Source organism: Ictidomys tridecemlineatus, chromosome 15 (genome assembly GCF_052094955.1).
Source record: "Ictidomys tridecemlineatus isolate mIctTri1 chromosome 15, mIctTri1.hap1, whole genome shotgun sequence".
NCBI lineage: Eukaryota > Metazoa > Chordata > Mammalia > Rodentia > Sciuridae > Ictidomys > Ictidomys tridecemlineatus.
In genome coordinates this window covers 32,518,055-32,543,112 of record NC_135491.1, presented here as the reverse complement: position 1 = coordinate 32,543,112, position 25,058 = coordinate 32,518,055, and the positions used below count along the sequence as shown (strand labels likewise).

The 25,058-nt window shown below is 34.3% G+C and overlaps 1 protein-coding gene across 3 annotated transcripts in view; it reads left to right on the top strand.

The window, feature by feature from the left end:
- The window catches only part of Rpgrip1l (RPGRIP1 like), a 102,408-nt gene that overhangs the window by 45,946 nt on the left and 31,404 nt on the right, over positions 1 to 25,058 (top strand). For 2 of the 3 annotated variants that reach the window (XM_078032321.1, XM_021721315.3), the window contains exons 16-22: positions 1,888 to 2,039; positions 4,616 to 4,994; positions 6,264 to 6,451; positions 6,595 to 6,675; positions 15,143 to 15,250; positions 16,051 to 16,216; positions 18,448 to 18,521. In XM_078032321.1, the coding sequence (XP_077888447.1) occupies positions 1,888 to 2,039; positions 4,616 to 4,994; positions 6,264 to 6,451; positions 6,595 to 6,675; positions 15,143 to 15,250; positions 16,051 to 16,216; positions 18,448 to 18,521 (1,148 nt within the window). The remainder of the gene's footprint in view (positions 1 to 1,887; positions 2,040 to 4,615; positions 4,995 to 6,263; positions 6,452 to 6,594; positions 6,676 to 15,142; positions 15,251 to 16,050; positions 16,217 to 18,447; positions 18,522 to 25,058) is intronic. The other variant, XM_021721318.3, reaches the window with a different exon arrangement.

Below are 25,058 nucleotides of genomic sequence, written 5' to 3'. Positions count from 1 at the left end.
CTGTTATGAATACAAACAACAATAAGTGTTGGAGAGGATGTAGGGGGGAAAGGCACACTCATACAGTGCTGGTGGGACTGCAAATTGTCGCAGCCAATCTGGAAAGCAGTATAGAGATTCCTTGGAAAACTGGGAATGGAACCATCATTTGACCCAACTATCCCACTCCTTGGTTTATACCCAAAGAACTTAAAAAGAGCATACTACAGGGACCCAACCACATCAATGTTTACAGCAGCACAATTTACAATAGCTAAATTGTGGAACCAACCTAGATGCCCTTCAATAGATGAATAGATAACGAAACTGTGGTATAGATATACAATGGAATATTACTCAGCATTAAAAGAACAAAATCATGGCATTTGCAGGCAAATGGACGGAGTTGGAGAATATTATGCTAACTGAAGTAAGCCAATCTCCAAAAACCAAATGCTGAATGTTGTCTCTGATATGTGGACGCTGATCCATAATGGGGGTGGAGGGAGCATGGGAGGAATGGAGGAATTTTAGATAGGGCAAAGGGGAAGGGAGGTTAAGGGAGGAGGCAGAGGGGTAGGAAAGATGGTGGCATGAGATGGATATCATTACCCTAAGTACATGTATAAGACACAAATGGTGTGAATATACTTTGTGTACAATCAGTGTCTTGAAAAATTGTGCTCTATGTGTAATATGAAATGAATAGCATTCTCCCATCATATATAACAAATCAGAATAATTTTTTTTAAAAAGAGCCTGAAAAGGAAACTGAGGGGTGACCAGTGGTATAGGAGGAAAACTGAAAGTATATGGCATCCCAGAAGCCAAGTAGAAAAACCATTTTAAGAAGGAACAGTGTTGATTTTGTGTCTGGAAAGGGATTTTATTTTACTGATTGAGTGGTTGATGACATAGATAATATATTTATGACTTAAAAGTCAAAATGATGTAGGTATCTTATCCTCTCCTGTCTCCAGACACCCCTGAAACCCCTCACCAAAGATTTTTTATGCATGTGCAACCAAATATGTATGCATTAATATTCTATTACATTTTATAAATGATGTTAGATATTAAATCATGGTTGAATAAAAAAATTATGAGGTAGGAGTAGAGTTTTAATAACATGGTATGTTCAGAGAAGTTTATGTATACAATATTCTCTACTTGACAAATATTGAGTATCTATTATGTGCTAGTCCCTACGGTAGGAGTAAAAAATTGGTGAAAACTACATTCCTTACCCTCAAGAAACTTTCATTGTGGTGTTCAGACTATACAGTTGTGAGTAGACAGGCCAGAGCCGTCAGTACTCTAATGAGGACATACAAAGTCTGTGAAGGAAGTACAGAGCTGTTGAACCTCCATAGAGGATAAGTCTTCACAGAGGAATAACAAGGGTGTGCAGGGCAAATATCATACAACTTTTCCCCCAGTACTTGGTACAGTAAAGAAATGGAAAAATTCCAAAGAATTTCCCAAAGTCGAATTAAAATTTGGAATGTCATATTTATAATTTTGAGGTTGCATATTGCAAATGTCAGGTTATATTGAGTACAACTTGTTTAAATAAAAATACTATAACATCAAAAAGAATCTGGGGAGTATCTGATTCAATATTTACATTTTTCTTTATATTTCAGAAGGATTGAAATGGTATGATATATCCCAAATCATAATTTGACATAGTTTTTAAATAATATTAAACATACAATGAAACCCATACCCCAAAAGTAACTCTTTTCTTCATCTGTTTTTTGCCAATCATACATCATTTGTGCAAGTCATATCATTGAACTGTATAAAATTTATAGTTTTAATGCATAATACCATTGATATATCTTTTACTTATATATATTTCATTTGTGTGACTGTTTTAACAGTGGATTATGTATTGACTTGTAGGAACTAAAGGAGACATCCCAAATTTTGGCACAGTAGAATACTGGTTCCAATTAAGAGTTCCCATGGATCAAGCAATTCAACTTTATCGAGAACGAGCAAAGGCTTTGGGATATATAACATCAAATTTTAAGGGGCCAAAGCAAATGCAATTGGTAAGCTTTATTGACTTTCGAACCCTTTTATTACATAGAAATTTTATAATATTCTCTTATATATCAGGCTTTAAATTGAAATCATTTTCTTTCACAGCCTTCAAGTGGCTTTTTTCAACTTCTTATTTTGGAATAATCATAGTCTCATAGGAAGTAGCAAAAATAGTACAGTGAGGTCCTGTGTGTGCTTCACCCAGTTTCTTCAAGTTGTAACACCTTACAGAACTATGGCTTAATATCAAAACCAGGAAATTGACATTAGTATAATAGGCTAGCTACCTTATTCAGATTTTTATCAGTTGTTACAGGCAGGCATTTGTGCGTGTGTATGTAAACATGTGTATAGTCATTTTATGCAGTTTTGTCACATGTCACAATTCATATAACAATCACCAAAATGAAGATACAGAACATCAACACAAAAAGAATTCCCTTATACTACCAGGACAGTTTGGGGTTATATAATTTCAGTACTGTTACCACACATCAAGTCTTTCATTAACAAGTTCCACAGTTAAGAAAGCAAATAACTATTCTTGGAATATCAATTATTTTCTTTCTTTCAAACTGTTTCCTCAAAAATTGAGTTTCTGAAATGCAAAGTCAAATACAAAATGTATATTTTCTTGCTAAGAACTGGGAGTTTAAATGCAATTCCCCAGGTTAGCATTTCCTAAACCATGTTTCATGGAGTCTTAATGATCATATTCCTAAATGAATTCCATGATCCAGTGAATGTAGAAAGCACAGAATTGAGCAAAGTTAAATAGGATTCTTGACTTAAGATTTCTTGTATATATGAATTTCAACAGGAAACATAAGGTATGCACTTACGTTGCATAACAGAGGAAGGTGTTATAGTAGAAATATTTTGGAAGGTTGACTCAACTCATAAATATCTTACTTTCTTTGTTCTTAGAACTGACCCTTCCCAATTCATGGGACATGGCCCCCCAGTGTTCAGGTTTCTATTAAATGATCTCATTTTCTCACACTCCCCATGTAATTATATAACTGATTACAGAATATCTGCTTGACCCCTGTTGGGCCAATCAGATTCTGCTTTCTGAAACCAAGAGAAAGCAAGACTCATGATACTTAAAACATGTAAAATTGGGAGTAATTGGCAGCCATTTTCTACCATTATAGTCAGCAAAGGGGGAAAAAATGGATCCAAGGAGAAAGAACAATTAGCAAGTATTATGAGAAAAATGGAGACCGAAGAGAAAGTAAATTTTAGTAGTATACCAGTCCTACTACCTTCCTAAGGTCCAGCCACAGTTCTGCTATACAGTTCCATGAAATGTCCTTATAACCTTCCTCTGTGTGGTATTTCTGCTCAATGGATTGGTTTCTGTGACTTTCACTTAAAGAACCATTACTAACATAACTTGAGAAAGAATAGCACTTGCTTCCCAGAGATCATCTTTCTGGCTAATATTCTTCATAATACACTGGGAAATGCCGAAAGAAATGGGAATTAGAAACAAGGAAACCGGATTATTTGTTTGATTTTTGTAGTTTAAAGGTTTTTAGACTCCCAGATTCTGGCTTTCATTTACTGGTGGAATTTTAGCTTTCATGGATGGATTTGAGGATGTCAGTGCAGGGGGTACTTTTAAAAATCATTCCACTCAGCCTTCCATAACTGAGTGCAGACTAGCCTGGGAACGCAGAATTGTGATTTCCTTTCTCAGGTTTCTCCACTCCAACCCACCAGATATCTCTACCAAGAAGATTTTGACTCTGACTCTATTTGGCCTTCTCCAATTAAGTCTCCTAATTAGGGGTCTCATCTGTTCAATCCAGACTCAGAAATACAGAGGAGGTCCTGGTGGAAAGGAGAGAATTCTCCAACACTAAACTAAACAAGGACACTGAAACACTAGCATTTTCTTTGTCCTAGATATATCAATTATGAAAGATTTACTGTTTAGTGCAGTTATTTTCTGAAATACTTGTGTGGTGGCCCTCTTAATAGTATTTCCATAAGGAACTATAGAGTAGTTCCCAGCTCTGCCTGATAACATCTGCTGCTCATCTCTCCTCCAAAATGTCCTCCCAAGCCTTGCTTTTTAGCCCTCCCATATTTTTCTTGTTCTTATAGAAGTTGGACTTTGATACACTGGCTAATCTTGGCCTCATATATCTGCTCCTTCAAGCCCCAATGGTTCAGGATGAGGGCCAACCCCAAATATAACAGAATTATCACTGTGGACAAGCGATGAATCTCCTCTGGTTAGGGCATTCTTCTTTAGACCTATCACTCACTGTAGTCTCTGGTTATTAAGTAGAATTAATAACTCTTTTCTTGGTGGGTTTTGGCTTTAACACCAATTTCTACATACCTTCTCAATCTCCTATGTTTGCTGCTAGTAGCACAGGATCATCTGTCCACATATGGTTTTAAATAAGAATCAAAGGTGGGGGTTTTTTTACCTTAACTGATAAATTAACTTTGGATGAAAATATGCAGCTTCTGTCCATTTACAAAATTATTTTGTTTGGGGGTTGGCAGCGGCTGTTTATCTTTTAATTGTATTATTTCTATAATATAAATATGTATGTTTTTCCAGTTAAGTCAGCAAGTACCTAAAACTGCTCAGCTCAGTTCAACAGATTCCACAGAAGGCAACTTAAATGAACTTGACATTACAATAAGATGTTGCAACAACCTGCAGTCCCGAGCTCGCCACCTGCAGCCACACCCATATGTTGTGTACAAGTTTTTTGATTTTGCAGACCATGATACAGCCATCATTCCCAGTAGCAATGATCCACAGTTTGATGATCATATGTGTTTCCCAGTGCCAATGAATATGGATTTGGATCGATACCTTAAGTCAGAGTCTCTGAGTTTTTATGTGTTTGATGATAGTGATACCCAGGAGAATATTTACATAGGAAAAGTCAATGTGCCTTTGATTTCATTGGCACATGACAGGTGTATCTCAGGTAAGCCTGTGTTCTTGATTCTACAAAATTGTAAAAGCAAACTTAAATTGTACCTCAGTGTGATTTGTTTATAACTAATTTTCCTAACCTTCTTAGAATCCTTAAACTTTGGGCCATTTTTTTTTAATAATTTACTGAGCAATTGCTGTAAGAATTATAATATGCATCATATCATACTCAAAATTAAACCTAATTCTATTAAAATATAGAAAAACTAATACAATTTCATTCTCACTATTTTTTCATTCTCTCATTTCTGCTATTCTTGACATATATATATAGTATGCCTGTATATGTTATAAACCTCTGTAAGTACCATATAGCAGAAGGAGGAGAGGAGACACTAAGAGCAGTCCCACACTCTTACTGTTTTGAATGTTTTTCAGTAAATGCTGCTCAATTTGTTGCATATCTTTGATCACTTTCCAGTTTCCTTATATGGTTGTTTTGAAGCATTCTGTCCACTTTTATCATTGCTTTTTGGGAAGAATATTTGCTGAGCTCTTCATTCAGCCATTTGAAAGTCTTACCTATGCCTGTAAGAGAAGTTTATCATCTTAACAATATTTTGTTCATATTCTTTTATCTATTTATTTCATAGACTTTTTATCAGTGTAGATATTGATTTGCAATAATATAACAACTTCCAGTAAAATATATTTAAAATTGGGCTGGGGCTATAGCTCACTTGGTGGAGTGCCTACCTAGCATGTGTGGGATGCTGGGTTCAATTCTCAACACCACATAAAAATGAAATGAAGGTATTGTGTCCATCTACAATAAAAAATATTTTTTAAATACATATATTTAAAAATTATAACAATTTATAGTAATGTAAAGATTTCTTTACATACGAAAACTGTGTGAAATTTTAAAATTTTAATATATTTTTCATTAGACACAAGTCTCTTACAAGAATTTTCAAGTCAAAATGAAAATCAGTACTTGAAATACAACCAGATATATCTTAGAAGAAGGCTAGGAATTCTGAATAATCCTGAATTTAATTTCAGGGAATTAAAATAGTTATAAATTAATTTCCCATTGTTACGTCAGTATTATCTTTGAGGCCTTAATTTCTGTAAGAAGTCAGTTTGAGAAACGAACTTATCATAATTCCTCTTTATTTTATTCTCAATGACATTTGAGTTGTAAGTAAAAAATACTAAAAAAAATTTTTAAGTAGAGGGTGGTTCTTTGATTCTCTTTAATTCCTATGTAAATAAAATTTCACTCTTACTAATTAAAAATATTTTTGTAATTTGACAGGACTATTTGAGTTAATAGATCATCAAAAGAATCCTGCGGGCACTATCCATGTTATATTAAAATGGAAATTTGCTTATCTTCCACCAAGTGGATCAATAACTACTGAAGTTGAAGGAAATTTCATACACAGAGAACCAGAAATTGTTCAGGCACTACCTCCAACATCCTCTGTTAGCACATCAGTTGCAGTGAGTAGCTATAACTTCAAATTTTCTTTCAAACATAAAATTTGAATGCAAACTTAATAACCAAATACCTCTGCCAAACAAAAAATTGTTGAAACTTTATCTACTATTCACCATACTCATCCTGACATATTGGTTTATCTTAGGTACCAACACCTAAACCTAGGCGTTTAACACCTGTAGAGAAGAAAGTGTCTTTTGTGGATATCATGCCACATAGGGATTCTGTAAGTAGTAAATACTCAAAATATGGATTTGTTTTTTTCTGTAATAAATATTTGAAATAACAAATAGAGATATACTATAACTTACTTGATTTAAATGGGAACAAGTGAATGAAGTACATCTTTTCCCTTTAAAATGACCGCTTTTTTGTTTGGCACTATATAGAAGTGTTAACCGTTCATATTCCTTGATCTAAGCCCCTCTCCTGGCTCCATGTCTCTCTGCAGCTACTGTCCCAGTCCTGTGTTCCCACTTAAAAAAAAAGTTGTCTAAATTCTGCTTCCTTGCCTCATACTGTTTCTTAAACATACTCTAGGAAAATTAATTTTAACTGTCTTAGTAAAGTCACAGTGACTTTTTTGCGGAGGGTGAACTTATTCAGTTATGTTTTTATTCTGATGGACTTGGCATTCTAGGTGTCAGTTATTTTCTCTTTTTTTACTTTATTTTTTTAAATTGGTGTGTTATAATTATATAGTAGTGGGATTCATTGTGTCATATTCATTAAAGCTCATAACATAATTTTCTCAATCTCCTTTCTTAGTACCTTCCCTTTACGCCCCCCTCCTCCTGACCCCTTTACTCTACTGATCTTCCTTATGTTATCATTTAATTAGTACTTATCATTATATAATATATATATGGATTTATTGTGATATATGTGTGCATGAACATAGCATAATGTGGTAGATTTTGTTTCTCAGTACTTCCCATTCCCTCCCTTCCTCTTAATCCCTTTCCTCTAGTGTATTGGTCTCCCTTCTATTTTAATGAGGTTCCCCACTCCCTTTTTTCTCCTTCCTTTCTCCATTCTCTCCACCACCCACCCACCCCCGCCCCGCAACTCTCTCTTCCAGAGATGAGAGGAAACATTTGACCTTTGACTTTCTGATTCTGGCTTATTTCACTTAGCATGATGTTCTCCAGTTTCTTCCGTTTGCCAGCAAATGACATAATTTCATTCTTTATAGCTGATTAAAACTTCATCATGTATATACCACATTTTCTTTTTCCATTCATCTGTTGACAGGCACATAGGTGGTTCTAAAACTTGACTATTATAAATTGCACTGTTATAAACAGTGGTATGCATGTATCCCTATAGTATGCTGATTTTAGTTCTTTTGGATAAATACCAACGTGTGGAATAACTGGGTCATATGCTTATCCCGTTCATAGTCTTTTTTTTTTTTTCGTTGTAGATGGACACAGTACCTTTGTTTTTTATTTTTACATGGTACTGAGGATCAAACCTAGTGCCTCACACATACTAGGCAAGTGCTCCACCACTGAGCTACAACCCCAACCCCCCCATTCCTGGTCTTTTAATGAATCTCCATACTACATTCCAAAGTAGTCGTTCTAATTTGCAATACCACTAACAATGTAAAAGTGTACCTTTTCCTCTAAAGGCTCACCAGCATTTATTATTATTTGTATTCTCGATGAATGGCATTCTAACTGAAATGCAATGAAATCTCAGTATAGTTTTGATTTTCATTTCCCTGATTACTATGAATGTTAAAACATTTTTCATATATTTATTGCCCATTTCTATTTCTTCTGAGAAATATCTGTTTAGTTGTTCATTATTTGATTGGGTTATGTTTTTCGGTGTAAGTTTTTAGAGTTCTTTATGTACTCTGGATATTAATCCCTTATTGGAAGAGTAGATGGCAAAGATTTTCTCCCATTCTATAGGCTCTCTCTTCTTGATCTTGTTTTCTTTGCTGTGCAGAAGCAAATTTGATGTCATCCCACTTTGATTCTTGGTTTTATTTCTTGAACCTAAGAGTCGTATTAAGGAAGTCAGTGCCTGCACCAGTATGTTGCAGTTTTGATTCTGTGTTTTCTTCTAACAACAACAGTGTTTCTGGTCTAATTCCTAGGTCTTTGATACACTTTGAGTTGATTTTTGTTCAGGGAGACAGAGATTGATCTATTTTCATTCTATATCTGTGTATCCAGTTTTCCCAGCACCATTTGTTTAAAAGGCTGTGTTTTCTCCAACATTTTTTTTTTTTGGCATCTTTGTCCTTTGACAAAGATGACAGTATCTATGTGAATCTGTCTCTGTCTTCCATTATTTTCCATTAGTCTTTATGTCTGTTTTTATGCCAACACCATCCTGTTTTTGTTATTTTACCTCTGTAGTATAATTTGAGATCAGGTGTTATGATGCCTTTGGCATTCCTCTTATTGTCAGTATTGCTTTGGCTATCCTGAGTCTTTTATTCTTCCATATGAATTTTAGGACTTTTTTCTAGTTCTGTGAAGAACGTCATTGTTATTTTGATGGGCATCACATTGAATCTGTAAATAACTTTTGGTAACATGGCTTATTAATTCTTCCAAGAACATGATACTTCTTTCCATCTTCTGAGGTCATCCTCATCTTCTTTCTTAATGTGCTACTATTTTTTTTTATTGTAGAGGTCTTTCACCTTCCTAGTTAGCTTTATTCCCCAGGTTGTGGTGTTGTAGTTGTTGTTGCTTTTTTGTCTGTTTAAGGTTACTGAGAATTGAATTGTTTCCCTGATTTCTTTCTGAACAGATTCATTATTAGAGTATAGGAAAGCTATAATTTTTATATGATGACATTGTAATCTGCTGCTTTGCTAAGTTTGTCAGCTCAAGAAGTCTTGTGGATTTTTTGAGGTCCTCTAAATACATGATCATATTGTTAGCAAACAGAGATAGTTTGACTTCTTCCTTTCCTGTATATCCCTTTAATTTCATTCTCTTGCCTGATTGCTCTGGCTCGAGTTTCAAGAACTATTATTGAATAGGAGTGGTGAGACTGGATATTTTTGTCTCATTCTGTATTCTAGAGGAAATGCTTTCAGTTTTTCTCCATCCAATCTGATGTTGGTTTGAGTTTTATAGTGTTTATGATGTTGAGTTAAGTTCTTCAGTCCCTAGTTTCTTCAGTGTTTTAACATGAATGGGTGCTGGATTTTGTCAAAGGCTTTTTCTGCATCTATTGAGAAGTGAGTTTTGTCCTTAATTTTATCCATTTGATGAATTAACATTTATTGATTTGTATATGCTGAAACAACCTTGTATCCCTGAGAAGACTCCAACTTGATCATGGTGTATAATCTTCTTAATGTATTCTTAAATGAAGATTGCTAATATTTTTGTAAAAAATTTTCCATCTATGTTCTTCAGGGATATTGGTCTAGTGTTCTTTCATTGATGTATCAAGGTGATACTGTATTCATAGCATGAACTTTGGAGTGTTCCCTCCCTCTCTATTTTATGAAATAATTTGAGAAAGATTGTCATCAGCTCTTCTTTAAAGATCTGATAGAACCCAGATGAGAATCCATCTGATCCCTGACTTTTCTTAGTTGCAAGATTTTTTTGGTTTTGTTTGTTTGTTTGTTTGTTTTTTAAAGTTGTAGTTGGCCACAATATCTTTATATTTATTTATTTATTTATTTATATGTGGTGCTGAGGATCAACCCAGGGCCTCACATGTGCTAAGTGAGCACTCCACTGCTGAGCCATAACCCCAGCCCCAAGATTTTTTTTTTTGTTACCTCTTAGTCTTTTTAGGTTTTTTGTATCCTTTTGGTTCAATTTCAGTAGATCTTATATGTCTAGAAATTTGTCAATGCCTTCTAAATTTTTCAAATTATTGGAATATTAGTGTTATGGTTTATATATGAGATGTCCCCTGAAGGCTCATGTGCAAGACTAAGCAAGAATTTTCAGAGATGAAATGATTATGAGAGGTATAACAATCAGTGGATTAATCCACTGATAGGGATCAACTGGGCAGTAACTATAGGCAAGTAGAGTGTAGCAGGAGGAAGCAGGTCACTGGGGGTATGTCTTTGGGGTTCATATTTTGTCCTTGGTGGATAGAACTATTTTCTCTGTTTCCTTGATGCCCTGTTCTGTGCTACTATCCTCCACCACATCATTCTAGCATGATTTTCTGCCTCACCTTGGCCCTAGAGCTGTGAAGTCAGCTGATCATAACTGAATCTCTGAAACCACGAGCCAAAATAAACTTTTCCTCCTAAGAATTGTTCTTGTCAGATGTTTTCATTACAGCAACAAAAAAATGAATAAAACATAAGTTTTCAAATTAGTCCCTACTGTTTGCTGGATTTCAGCAACATGTATGATGATTATGTCTTTTTTCATCTCAAATTTTATTAAGTCGGGTCTTCTCTCTTTTTGTATTAGTTTTCTGTAAGGATTTATCAACCTTGTATATATATATTCAAAGAACCAGCTCTTTGTTTCTTTGATCATTTGTATTATTTAATGTTTATTTCGTTAATTTCAGCTCTAATATTAAGTATTACCTGTCTTCTACTGGTTTTCAGATTGGTTTGTTTCTTTTCTAGGGCCTTAAGAATGTAATATTAGATGGTTTGTTTTGGGATCTTTTGTTTTTCTCATGTAGACACTTAATGCTATAAACTTTCCTCTTAGAACCACCTTCATACCATCCCAAAGATTTTGGTATATTGTATCAGTATTCTCATTTCATTCTAGAAATTTTTTTGTTTCTCTTTTTTTTCTCTTATTCTTTTCTCATTCTAAAGATTATTATTTAATCTTCGTGTGTTTATGTGGTTCCTATAGTATTGCTTGTTGTTGATTTCTAAATTCATTCCAATATGTTAAATGTTAGGCATTATAATCACTTTTTGTATGTGCTAAAACGTTGTTTTGTGACTCAAACTATAGTCTGTTTTGGAGAAGATTCCATGAGCTTCTAAGAAAGTAAATTCAGCTCTTGGATGAAATATTTTATAGATATCTTTTAGGTCTATTTGCTCTATGTTATTATTTAAGAAAGAAGTACCTTTCTTGATTTTATGTCTAAATTACCTGTCTGTGGGTGAGAATGGTGTTTTGAAATCACCAGTATTATTATATTGGGGTCTATCTGAGACTTAATGTCAAGAGTGTTTATTTAATAACCCAATAAATAAATGGGCAGATGAATTAAACAGATACTTCTCACACAAAGAAATACAAATGGCCAACAAATATATGAAAAATATGTCCAACGCTATTGGCATTTAGGGAAATGCATTCAAACCACACTGATTTAATGCAATTTCTATTAAAATCCCAATAACGTTCTTTATAGAAATGAAAAAAGCATTCATGAAATTTATCTGGAAAAATAAGAGGCCCAGGATAGCCAAAGAAGACATTAGCAAGAATAGTAATGCAGGAGGCATCACCATACCAGATCTAATTTACTAAAGCTATAGTAACAAAAAACAGCATGGCTTTGGCACCAAAACAGACATGAGGACCAATAAAGAATAAAAGACACAGAGACACACCCACATAAATACAGTTATCCCATCCTAGACAAAGGTACCATAAACATACATTGGAGAAAAGATAACTTCTTCAACAAATGATGCTGGGAAAACTGGAAATCCATATGTAGCCAAATGAAATTGAGCCTCTCTCTCTCACCCTGTACAAAACTCAACTCAAAGTAGATCAAGGAGCTAGGCATTAGACCAGAGATCCTCCACTTACTAGAAGAAAAAGTAGGCCCAAGTCTCTATCATGTCACTTTAGGAACTGACTTTCTCAATGAAACTCCTAAAGTACAAGAAGTAAAATTGAGAATCAATAAATGGGATGGTGTCAAACTGAAAAGCTTCTTCACAGCAAAGAAAACAATCAAGAATGTGAACAGAAATCCTATAGAATGGGAGAAAATCTTTGCTACCTGTATTTCAGATAGAGCATCAATCTCCAGGTTATACAAAGAACTCAGAAAACTTAACACCAAAAAAAAACCAAATAACCCAATCAATAAATGGGCAAAGGAACTGAACAAGCACTTCACACAAGAAGAAATACAAATGGTTATAAAATATATAGAAACAATGTTCAACATCTCTAGCAATTAGAGAAATACAAATTAAAACTATATTGACAAAATAGAGGACACAGAGACAACCCTACATAAATATGGTTATATCATACTAGACAAAAGTGCCAAAAACATTCACTAGAGAAAAGATAGCCTTTTCAACAAATGGTGCTGGTAAAACTAGAAATCCATATGTAGCAAAATGAAATCAAACCTGTGTCTCTCACGCTGCACAAAAGTCAACTCAAAGTGGATCAAAGAGCTCAGACTCTAAAACCCAGGAGGGTATGAAATGAGATGATCCAAATTCTGAAAGAAAACAACTGCCAGCCAAGATTATTATATCCAGTAAAATAAACAAAGTAGAAAAACACTTAAATACTACCCACAGAAGACCTCAAAAAGCAAACCCCAGATCTCTAAATGGGTGAATCTCACTGGAAGAACAGTTAAACAAATGAAAATTAAGACTGAATTAAATACCACTACCATATACATCCATAAGAATAGGACTCCAACTAGAATAATGAATTCTGCTGTCATGTATAACTAAAAGAACCAATTAAAAAGAGTGAATTAAAAATGTAAAACAAATCAAAGTGTCAGGAAATAAAAATCTTTCCATAATAATTCTAAATGTAAATGGTCTCTACTCTCCAATTAAAAGACATAGACTTGCTTAGTGGATTAAAAAAATCAAAGTACAACTATATACTATGTTTTTGAACTATATGCTATATGAAATAAATCCTTAATGTTCATTGGACTCATTTAATCCTCACAGTAACCCCATGTACTTCATACTAGAATTACTCCTATTTAAAGATGTAGAAAGTAATTTTTTTTGCTTTTTTTATTAATTTTTTTATTTGTTCTTTTTAGAAATACATGCAGTAGAGTATATTTTGACATACATGACTTATTCTAATTAGTACCCCATTCTTGTGGTTGTACATGATGTAGAGTTATACTGGTCATATATTCATATGTAAGAAACTTATGTCTAGTTCATTTTACTGTTTTGCGGAAAGTAATATTTAGAGATGCTAAGAAAACTTGCTCATGGTTAAAGTAGTACAGCTGGTATTTGAATATAGGTAGCCTGATTCCTAAGTAAATGACCATAAATATTAAAAAGACATCTATAGAGAGATGTTTGTTGCAATATTAGTCATAATATCTAAAAATCATGAAATAGTTAAGTCCAACAGTAGTGAAATAGTTCATTAAACCATGAAACACTCATCAATATAGGTGTTATTTTAAATTATATTTTCCCAAAGTTTCATAACAGGAGAAAATTGTTATATTAATTTTTAAAATGTTAACAGAATATATTGTGTTTATAACACATTTATCACCATATAAATAAAAATTTTAATTACATAAAAATTATAAATAGTTGGGCACAGTGAAACATGTGTGCCTGTAATCCCAGCGTCTTGGAAAGCTGAGCCAGGATTGCAAATTGGAGGCCAATCTGGGCGGTTAGTAGGACCCTGTCTCAAAATAAAAACTGAAAAGGGCTGGAGATGTATCTCAGTTATAAATCACCTCTGAGTTTGAATCCCAGTACCACAAAACAAAACAATAATAATAATAATTTCATTATAAAGTAATAAAAATCTAACACATTATTAAAAATATTACTATTGAGTAGTAGGAATATAGATTTGTATTCATTTATTTCTTTTATATATTATTTATCTTTTACACCTTCTTTATTGGGCAAGTTTAATTTTAAAATAGTAAAAATTATAAATTACATTTTAAAAATCAACAAAATTTTAAAATGCTGGAATAATAGTTAACTGTAAGTTGATATTTAGCATAATAAAAAGATAATACTGATTGTAGGAAATATAACTATTTTAGCATATATAACTTTCTAAGTTGTACAAGTAATATATAATCATCATAGAAATATTAGAAAATATAAATAAGAAAATAAACAATAAAAATAAAATTAGGCCTGGTGTGGTGTCACATGCCTGTAATTCCAGCGGCTCAGGAGGCTCCGGAGAATCACAAGTTCAAAGCCAGCCTAAGCAATTTAGTGAGGCCCTAAGCAACTCAGCGAGACCCTGTCTCTAAATAAAATATTTTTTAAAAGACTGGGGATGTGGCTCAGTGGTAAAGTACCCCTGGGTTCAATCCCTGGTATCAAAAAACAAAATTAAATAAAATTACATTTATTTAAACCTACAACTCAATTTTGGTGAATTTTCTTCCATATTTGCATAATACAAATGTCCAACAGTGCCCTATTGTCAGACATTTGCATTGCTATACTTGTATTAAATCCTATGTACATATACTTTAAAGAATTTCCATTTGGGGATGAAGCTCAGTGCTAGAGCACATGTTTAGCAAACATGAGGCCCCGAGTTCAATCCCTAGCACCACAAAACAAAAACAAAAAGTGTATTCATCAGTTTATTGAAGTACACTAAACTAATTAAATTTATTGTCACATGGGTGACTATTTTATTTTATTGTCAGTTTTTATTTGTATATATACACACATTTATTTATATGTATATATATATTTGTAAAAGTCTTAGAATAATAATATACATTCATTCATGTTTTCACATTAGTGCAAAGAGACTTCTCCTCCTCCTGAAGATATGAAGGAAATTTCACCAGAAGTGGATCATACAGCAAAAATAGAAATTAATACAACAACTATTTTAAATAATCCCAAGGTATGCAATTGTATTAAAAATATTTTGGAAGCTTTAATTTGGTTCTTGAAGGCTTTGTCTTAGTATTGATGTGGTTTGAGAAATTATAATATTTATCCTATTTTTGTATGTGACTTCCTTGCATTAAAAACATTAAAAATATGACAAGTACAATTATTAATTATGTTAAATTTGACAGCTGCAATTATACTGGTAGTGGCAGACAACAAATAGATATGTGAATTCAAGTCTTAATAATTTTTTTAATTAATTTTAAATTAATTTTTCAAAATCAAAACTAACTATCCATTTTGAGATAAATGCATTTAAGTATATATTAAGGTTTTCATTTATATGCATATTTTTATTTCATTTTTCATTTTATATGTAATTTTTCATTTTCTAATGAGTGTTTCACATATATATTGCATATCTGTATATTTCTCAAATTTACATGCTTTATCATTCAGATGCTTCAGCAAGCATACTGTAAGGGTTGGAGTTGTAGCTCAGTGCTAGAGATTAGCATGTGCGAGGCCCTGGGTTTGATCCTCAGCACCACATAAAAATAAATAAATAAAATAAAGGTAATGTGTCCAACTACAACTAAAAAATAAATGTTAAGGGCTGGGGCTATAGCTCAGTGGCAAAGCGCTTGCCTAGCATGCATGAGGTACTGGGTTTGATCCTCAACAACACATAAAAATTAACAAATAAAGGCATTCTGTCCATCTACAACTACAATTTTTTATGTTAAAAAGAAGAATACTATAAAATGTGGTCTAAGCAATAATAAATATAGGAGTGTGCTTTTCTTTCAGCAGGTTTCTCAAGAAGGCAGTATAGCTAAGGTAAAAGAGAATACTGAGAAAATCCAGCAAGAAAAAGATGATGATGTGTCTTTACTCTCTGAGGGTCAACTTGCAGAACAAAGCTTGGCTTCTTCTGAGGATGAAACAGAAATAACAGAAGAATTGGAACCAGAAGGTGACTTTCTTTTCTAAAATCCCATTATTTGCTTTACTCTTTATTTTGTTTCATCTGTTAGCATATGCATCATAAAACATCATCTAATAGCAAGATCTACCTCATCATATCTATTTCTTGACAGAAATTATGGGTTATAGTTCATTAGTCTGTTTAGCTATTATTAGGTATAATTTTGTATCTCTTCTAAGTCAGTGTGGATCTCCATAATAGAATAGAAATGTCATTACTGACCTGTTTGTTTTAAACAGTTTCATATTCTCTTTGGGGGTCAGTATTATCAGTTGGATTACTCTACAGTCTTGACCTTTTAAAAATCAAAACTAAGAATCCTGCAGAGATCAACAAATATATGAGAAAATGTTCATCATCTTCAGCAATTAGAGAAATGCAAATCAAAACTACGCTAAGATTTTCTCTCACCTCAGTCTGAATGGCAGTTATCAAGAATATAAACAGCAATAAACGTTGGCAAGGATGTGGGGGGGAAGGTACACTCATATGTTGCTGGTAGGAATGCAAATTGGTGCAACCATTATGGAAAGCAGAATGGAGATTCCTCCTAAAACTTGGAATGGAACCACCATTGACCCATCTATCCCACTTATTGGTTTATACCCAAAGGACTTCAAATCAGCATATTATAGTGATGGAGCCACATCAGTGTTTATAGTAGCCCAATTCACAATAGCTAAACTATGGATCCAACCTAGGTACCTTTCAACAGATGAATGGATTTAAAAAATTATACACACACACACACACACACACACACACACATATGTACACACACACATATATGTGGAATATTACTCAGCCTTAAAGAAGAATGAAATTATGGCATTTGCTGGTAAGTGGATAGAGTTAGAGAATATCATGCTAAGAAAAATAAGCCAATCCCAAAAAAGCAAAGGCAAAATATTTTCTCTAATATGCAGATGCTAATTCACAATTGGAGGGGGGCCACTAGGGAAGAATAGAGTTACTTTAGATTAGGTAGAGAGGGATGAAGGGAGGGGAGGGGATATGGGGATAGGAAGGATAGTAGACTGAATCAGACATTATTACCCTATGTACATATATAACTATATGATAGGTGGGATTCTACACCATGTATAACCAAAGAATGAGAAATTATACTCCATTATATACGATGAATCAAAGTACATTCTACTATCATGTATAACTAATTAAAACAAATTTTAATTAATTAAAGTATTTTAAAAAGAATCCTGACCAGAAAAAGACAACTTACTGAATGGTTTCATTTATTTAAAAGCCTAGAAAAGCAAACATAGTGATAGAAAGCAGGTTAGTGCCAGGTGCAGTGATTAATGCCCATAATCCCAGGCAGCTTGGGAGGCTGAGGCAGGAGCATCTTGAGTTCAAAGCCAGCCTCAGCAACAGCAAGGCACTAAGCAACTCAGTGAGACCCTGTGTCTAAATAAAATACAAAAGAGGGCTGATGAGGCTGGGTTTGTGGCTCAGCGGTAGAGCGCTCACCTTGCACGCACAGGACCCTGGGTTTGATCCTCAGCACCACATAAAAATAAATAAGTGAAATAAAGGTATCCAACTGCAGCTAAAAAAGAAATATGGCTAGGAATGTGGCTATGTGGCCAAGTGCCCCTGAGTTCAATCCCCATTACCTCCCCCAACAAAAAAAGAAAGCAGGTTAGTGGGCTGAAGAAGAATGAACCAGAACATGGAGCAGCAGAGAAGAGATTACAGAGGGGTCTGAGAAAACTTTTGGGATTTTTAGATATGTTCACTTTCTTAATTGTGGTGATGGTGTCACAGAATTAAACATATCCCATTTCAGGTTTTTCTTTTTAAATGTGTATAGTTTATTATATGTCACTTTTACCTTAGTAAGCAGTCAAAGTTTTAAAACTCTTAAACAGCAAGGATAACATTGATTTTTACACAATATTACTGGTTAGATTATTAGAAAACATCTGTTATGCTTCTATCTAAATTTTGTTTAATTTTATACTACATATTAATTTTTATTTCCTTTGTATTTTACCAAAATTTACCTTGGAATTTCTGTTCATTCTTTTTTCTAAAATGTAATGTATGTGTAAACATATTTGCTGCTAAAAAGGATCTAGAAATAATTGTCATATTGTTCTTTTAAGTTTATCATGTGTGCTTGTTTCTATTTCACAAGGTATAAATAAAAATGGTTTAACTTGGGTAAACATATGTACCTTTTTATTTTTTAACAGATGAAGAGGATAGATCAGATTCTGACAGTGATGATTGTATTATTCCAAATCCTATCTCCAATAATATCAAACAGGTTAGTAGCTTGATGCCAACTAGAAATGTTCTGAAATAAGGCTGCCTTTGTCCATAGTATATCCTTCTTCATAATGAAGATCTTTTATTGTTGTTGTTGTTATTGTTGTTGTTGTTTTCAGGTACTGGGGATTGAACCCAGGGGTACTTAATCATCAAGCCACAATCACCAACCGTTTTTTATTTTTTTATTTGAGACAGGGCCTTGCTGAGGCTGGCTTTGAAATTGGCAATCCTCCTGCCTCAGCCTTCCAAGTTGCTGGGATTACAGGTGTATATGCCAGTTCACCTGGCATAAATGAAAATCTTACAGAAAAATATTTCTGGAAAATTATTAATATATCATCATAATCTTAATAAGTTATCATATAGTACAAATCAGTTTTATTTATGATTTCATTATATGATGGACTACAACATGAAAGCATTTTTTTTTTACCAAGACACCTAACACCAATAAGCTTAGACAGTTACTTGCTAAAACCAGCTAACCTCCCTGACTCCTTTTCAGGAATATTATATAAAGATATATTCACTCAGCTCTGAACTTTTGAGAATTCAAAATATCAGATTGCATTTGAAATTATAACAGGTTGCTTATAGGAATTCATAGACTATGCATATCTAAAGATGTCTACTGATAAACTGTTAAAATTATTTCATTTCTGACAAAAAAATTAAACCATCTCAGAATGTAATTAATTTGGGGCAGGAATTATTTGTTTTATGGCACATTGCAGAAATGGAATGTGTAAATTAAAACTTTCTCTCAAAAGAGAATAGTATTTTAAATATATGTAGGAAGTGTATTGTCTACCGGAGTAATTTTTACTGTAGGTGGGAAGTTTTTATAAAGTAAATGTGAGTGAAGTAAAAAGCCCTAGCATTTTCTGTTCATTTACATTAATTTTCCTAAAATGATTAATTTCATTCCTTTTTTTAGAATTTCTACTTTATTGGTAAGAATTATAATATTTCTTTTAACATTTCTTTCATACAGTCTTAATATCTCTGCAAATCAAAACCATTGATAAGAACATGTTGTCACAGATGCCTCCATGAAAGAAATGTACATTGTTTGTGTACTAGAGCATTTCATCTGTCCAAAATTTGACTATTGTTATTATCATTATTATGATAATATCATCTAACTAAGAGAAACTTGACATGTGCAATCTTCATCATTTAAAACTGATAAATCAAGGAAGGAATTTTACATATGGTTGCCTGAAGACTTTTATCTATAGCACTCAGTCCAATTAAGTTTAATGTTTTTGCTTAATCACATCATAAATTTTTAAATAATTTTATGAAACCAATGAATGAAAATTCTCTACGCTCTCATTAGAACAATTTGATAATAGTGTCAGTGGGAAAATGAGTTCCTTGTACAGGATTTAGCCATAAACAGAACCCATACGAGATTATATATTGGCAGATAGGTAGGTAGGTAAGTAGACAGGTAGATATTGAAGGAGATTTATTGAAAGAATTGGCTCCTTTGATCATGGAGACTAAGAAGTGCCAGATCTGTATTCAGTACGCAGGTGACTCAGGAGAATTAATGTAGTTCCAGGTTGAGTGCAAAGGTCTGAGAAACAGGAGAACCTTTGGTATAAATTCTGGTCTGAAAGCCATCAGGAACCAAAAAGAACCAGTGTTTCAGTCCAAGTCTGAAGACAGGAAAAGACCCTTGTCCCACTCAAGCAGTCATTGCAGGAGGAGTTCCCTCTTAGTCTTTTTATTCTATTCAGGTCCAACTGATTGGAGGACACCTACCCAGACTAGGGAGGATAGTATGCTTTACTCAGTCTACCAATTCAAACTTTAATCTTATCTAGAAAACCCTCCCTAACACCTAGAATACTGTTGGACCCCATGGCCCAATCAGGTTGTCAAATAAAATTAAGCACTACACCATTTTACTAGAACCCTCCATTCACCATAGGCTTGCATGTTTGACTCAATCATTGCCTTCTCCTGTATCAATAGTTCTGTGAGTTTGTGCAACTTCATCAGGTTTTTTATGATTTAACCTCCATGATTTAGCCTTTTGAACATAAAAAGATGAGAAATGAGGTACTATGTCAGTCCTGGGGTCTATGGAGACTCGTACCCAAGGACATGTTATCTTGTCAATTTACAAATGGCAGTCAGACCTTTTGTTATAATTGAGTGATTCCCATGAACTTACTGCCTGCAGTTTGTGATTGCTCCTTCCCACAATAAGTAAACAGTGTTCCGTTCCTGCTTTCAGGGAGCGTCTATACTTACAGGGAAGAAGTGCTCATGAAAAGCCAAGTGGTAATTCAACAGTTAAATTACAGCTAAAAAACAGTGTCAGGAAACAGTATCAATGATTTATTTCATAGTCATATACTTGAGCTAAAGAATGCAGAGTTAACTTCCAGCCCATCCTTCTTATTTGCCAAATGAGTAAACTGAAATCTTGATAGAAAAAGTGACTTGCTCACAATCATTCCACTAATAAAGAATGTTTGTAGGGGGAGAACTCAGAGTGGTTTTTTTAATAGATATCATGAAGAATATGCCCATGAGCTGGCCCACTGGCCTCCTTCCCTTTCTTGGGGGCTGCATGTCTTCTTTTAATTGTTTTAGATTGCATTTCTCTGCCTCACTTACTTGTTACCCAAAGATAGTCACAAGATAAATGTGCACGCCCAGGAAGGAGACCTAATTAGCCCTACCTGGCTTCTGCATTGGCCCCCCTTTTCCGATGTGTACTGTTCATCCAGTCACACAGTAAGAAAGAGTACCCCGCTATAACTGTGACATCTGAACATGGGGAGAAAATCAGGTGCACTTCTAATACAGGGAAGGATGCACAGTGTGTTTCGCAAGTCAAGAACGTGCTAATAGAGCAGCCCTCTTGTGGAAAGGGACAAGGAAAGGAGGCCTCCATTACAACGCAGCAGGCCAAACATTTTGGATTTTACTTTACAGTAAATACTAGGGCACAGTATTTAATTTTCTAAACACTTTATTCATCATGTAAAATTAACTTTAAATATATGGGAAATTTTTGTCTAGATTATACCATCTTAGATTAGTGATGCTTAGCTGAAGGCAATTTTTCCCTCAAGGGACATTTGGCAGTATCTGGAGACATTTTTGTTTTTCACACTGGGAGAAACTGCTACTGGCATCCCAAGGGCAGAAGTCAAGGTTGCTGCTAAGCATGCATCGATGTTCAGGACCCACAACAAAGAATCATCTGTCCCAAAGTATCAGTGGTACATAGACTGAGAATTCCTGCCCTAGACCTACAATAGAACCATGTATGTGTTGGCAGTGTTGCTAGCCCCTCAGTGAAGTTGTACATTACTCTTAACTAAGGAAGAACAAAGAACTATGATTCAATAAAGACTTTTTAGCAAACGAAAAACTTCCTCTAAAATAGTCAAGTAATCCTGGGTTAGGACTGCTCTTTCTGCTTCCAAGATGGTGCCTTATTGAAAGAGAACTCTCTTCAATTTCTGCCCTTTTATGAGGGTACTAATCCCACTTAGGCTCATGGAGCTCTCGTGACTTAATCACCTCCTGAAGGCAATTAGTATTTTTCCTTTGTAGTAAACTAATGTTTTTTTTTTTCTTGTTAATTCAGGAAAAGTAATTTGTGTTACTTTGCTATAGCCTAATACAGTCTTTACTTCCTGTCCAAAATCAGACTTCCTCTAATGGTTTTAGATGCTATCTCAAAATTGTGAACATCATTTAAAGCAAGCAATTCTTCATGCCTCAGTAACCATTAATCATGTCTTCTGTACTTTTAAAAATTCTGTTTTCAATTGAACGTACAGACCAGTCTTACATTAGCAGGTGAAATTTAGTGTTGTTAAATTACCAAATAGAATAAAAAGGTATAATCTGTAAGTATGGAAACAAAACTAAAGAAATCATTATAAAAGTGCATGCTATGTCTTAACTGATAATGTCTCCTTCAAAGTTCATGTTGAAATTTTATCCTCAGTGCCACAGTATTAAGACCTGCGGGAAGTCATTCAGTCATGAGGGCTCCATGACCACAAATGGGATTAGCACCCTTGTGAAAGGGCATGAAATTAAAGAGAGAGTCTCTTGCAATAAGGCACCATTTTGCAAACAGAAAGAACAGTCCTTACCAGACACCATACCAACCATGGTGTTGGTCTTGAACTCTTCATGACTGTGGTAAATAAATTTTATTATTTATAAATTACCCAGTCTGTATATTTTGTGAAAATGGACTCAGATAACCAAATACAGCATTTTTATAGATAACAACAATTTTTCTGTGTGCTACTTCAGCAAACCATTTAATACCAAAAAAAAGGAACCTCCTGTTAAATATTGAAAAAGTGGTAAAAAGAATAACTGTATATCCTTTACCCATATTCACATTTTATTAACATTTTGCTACATTTTTATCATTTCTATTCTCTCATATATGAGTATATACTTGTATTTTTTTGTGTGTATGTATGTGTGTGGTTCTGGGGATTGAACCCAGGGACTTGTGCATACAAGGCAAGCACTCTACCAACTAAGCTATATCCTCAGCCCTTATATTTTTATTTTTAAACACATTCTTATGTACATAATTGCTATGAACCATTTGATAATTGCAAAAATCATGCTCCTTTATCTCTAAATACTACAGACAATAATAAAGATTGTTATATAATTCTGCAGATATAGATTGGGAAGAGCTCTATTTCTCCTGCTAAACCCTCAGAACAATATGCTAACAACATTTCTATGACTAGCTGTTTGTGGGGTCTTCCTCCCACACCAAGGAGATCACCATCTGAGTGACTTTAACTCTGACACCATCTACCTAGAGGAGGAAACTTCAGATCCTACAGGCTAAGACTCAGCCCCACAAGACTGCCCCCCACTTCTGATACCAGTCTCACCTCCACCTTGTTTGGCCTATGCTTCTGACCAAATGGCCATAAATCAGGATTCCCACAACTCTCTTCTTATTTTCAATTAATTTGCTAGAATGGCTCACAGAACTCAAGGAAACCCTAATCTCTTTACTGGCTTATTCTAAAGCATATTACAAAGGACATAGATGAAGAGAGACATAGTGCAATGTATGTGAGAAGGAACCAGAGCTTTCATGCCCTCTGGCTGTGCACCCTCCGGGAACCTCCCCCTACCTCAGAGCTCTCCAGTCCCATTCTTTTTGGGTTTCATGGAGGCTTCATGGTATAGGTATTATGATTATATCATTGGCTATTAATGACCAACTCAGCCTTCAGCCCCTCTCCCCTGTCTTCAAGTTAGGAGGTAGGGCTAAGAGTCTTCTGGTGACCAGTTCCCAGGCACCAGTCATCTTATTAGTATGCAAAAGACACTCTAATCACTCCAGAGGTTCCAAGGACTTTTTAAAAAATTTTTTTAGTTGTCATTGGACCTTTATTTTATTTATTTATATTCAGTGCTAAGAATCAAACCCAGTGCTCACACATGCTAGACAAGCACTCGACCACTGAGCTACAACCCCAGCCCTCCAAGGATTTTAAGTATCACATGTCAGGATGCTGGACAAAGACAAAATATTTATTTCACAATAAAACACTAATCTATAGTTCTCATTAACATTTGCCAGTTGTCCCTATAGTATCATTTATAGCATTTTATTAATCTGGTCCAAGATCCAATCTAAAGTACATATTGCACTTTCTTTTTATGTCGCTTTGGCCTGCATTGATCTGTAATGGTTCCTCAGCATTTGTTTTGGTCTTTTATAACCCTAACTTTTTTTTTAAGACTACAGTCCATTTATATTGTAGAATATCCGATTCTGGTTATACATTTTGTTGGGAATTCTGAAAAAACAGTGCTGTGTCCTTTATAGTGCATCAGATCAGGGGTAACCAGGTGTCATTTTGTTCAGTTATTGATGTCATTAACTTTAATTGAAGTATTGTACTGCACATCCTTTTTTAAGCTTAAAAATACTTGTGGTTTATTAGTGTTTTTGTTGTTTCTTCTTTAAGAACTATGTCAGACAGAAAGCTCAGGGCAGTGATGCATAGCCATCATGAGAAGAAAGGCATGTTAGAAACCTTTCTATTAGTGTAACAAAACACCTAAAATAAGCAGCTTATAGAGAGAAAGGTTTTTTGGCTCACAGTTTTAGAGGTTTCAGTCCCTTGTGAGTTGGCCACATTGCTTTGGGACGTGTGACAAGGCAACATGTCATGGCAGCAGTGCAGGGCAAAGGAAGTCTGTTCAACTGATTGCCAGAGATGAAGGAAGAGGGGCCAGGATCCCAGTATTCTCCTCAAAGCAGTTCATCATTTATTAGCAGCTACTGTGTATTAGGCAGACATAAACGAAGCAGCCCCTTCCCTAAAGGAACTCACAGTCTGTGGAGGACAAAGTTATAGTCAACCTTCCAGATCCACAGATTCTGCTCATCTATGGATTCAACCAACCTCAAATCAAAGTATTGGGGGCGGGGGATGTATCTATACTGAAGATTTACAAGTTTTTTCTCATCAGTATTCCTTAAATACACTAATAA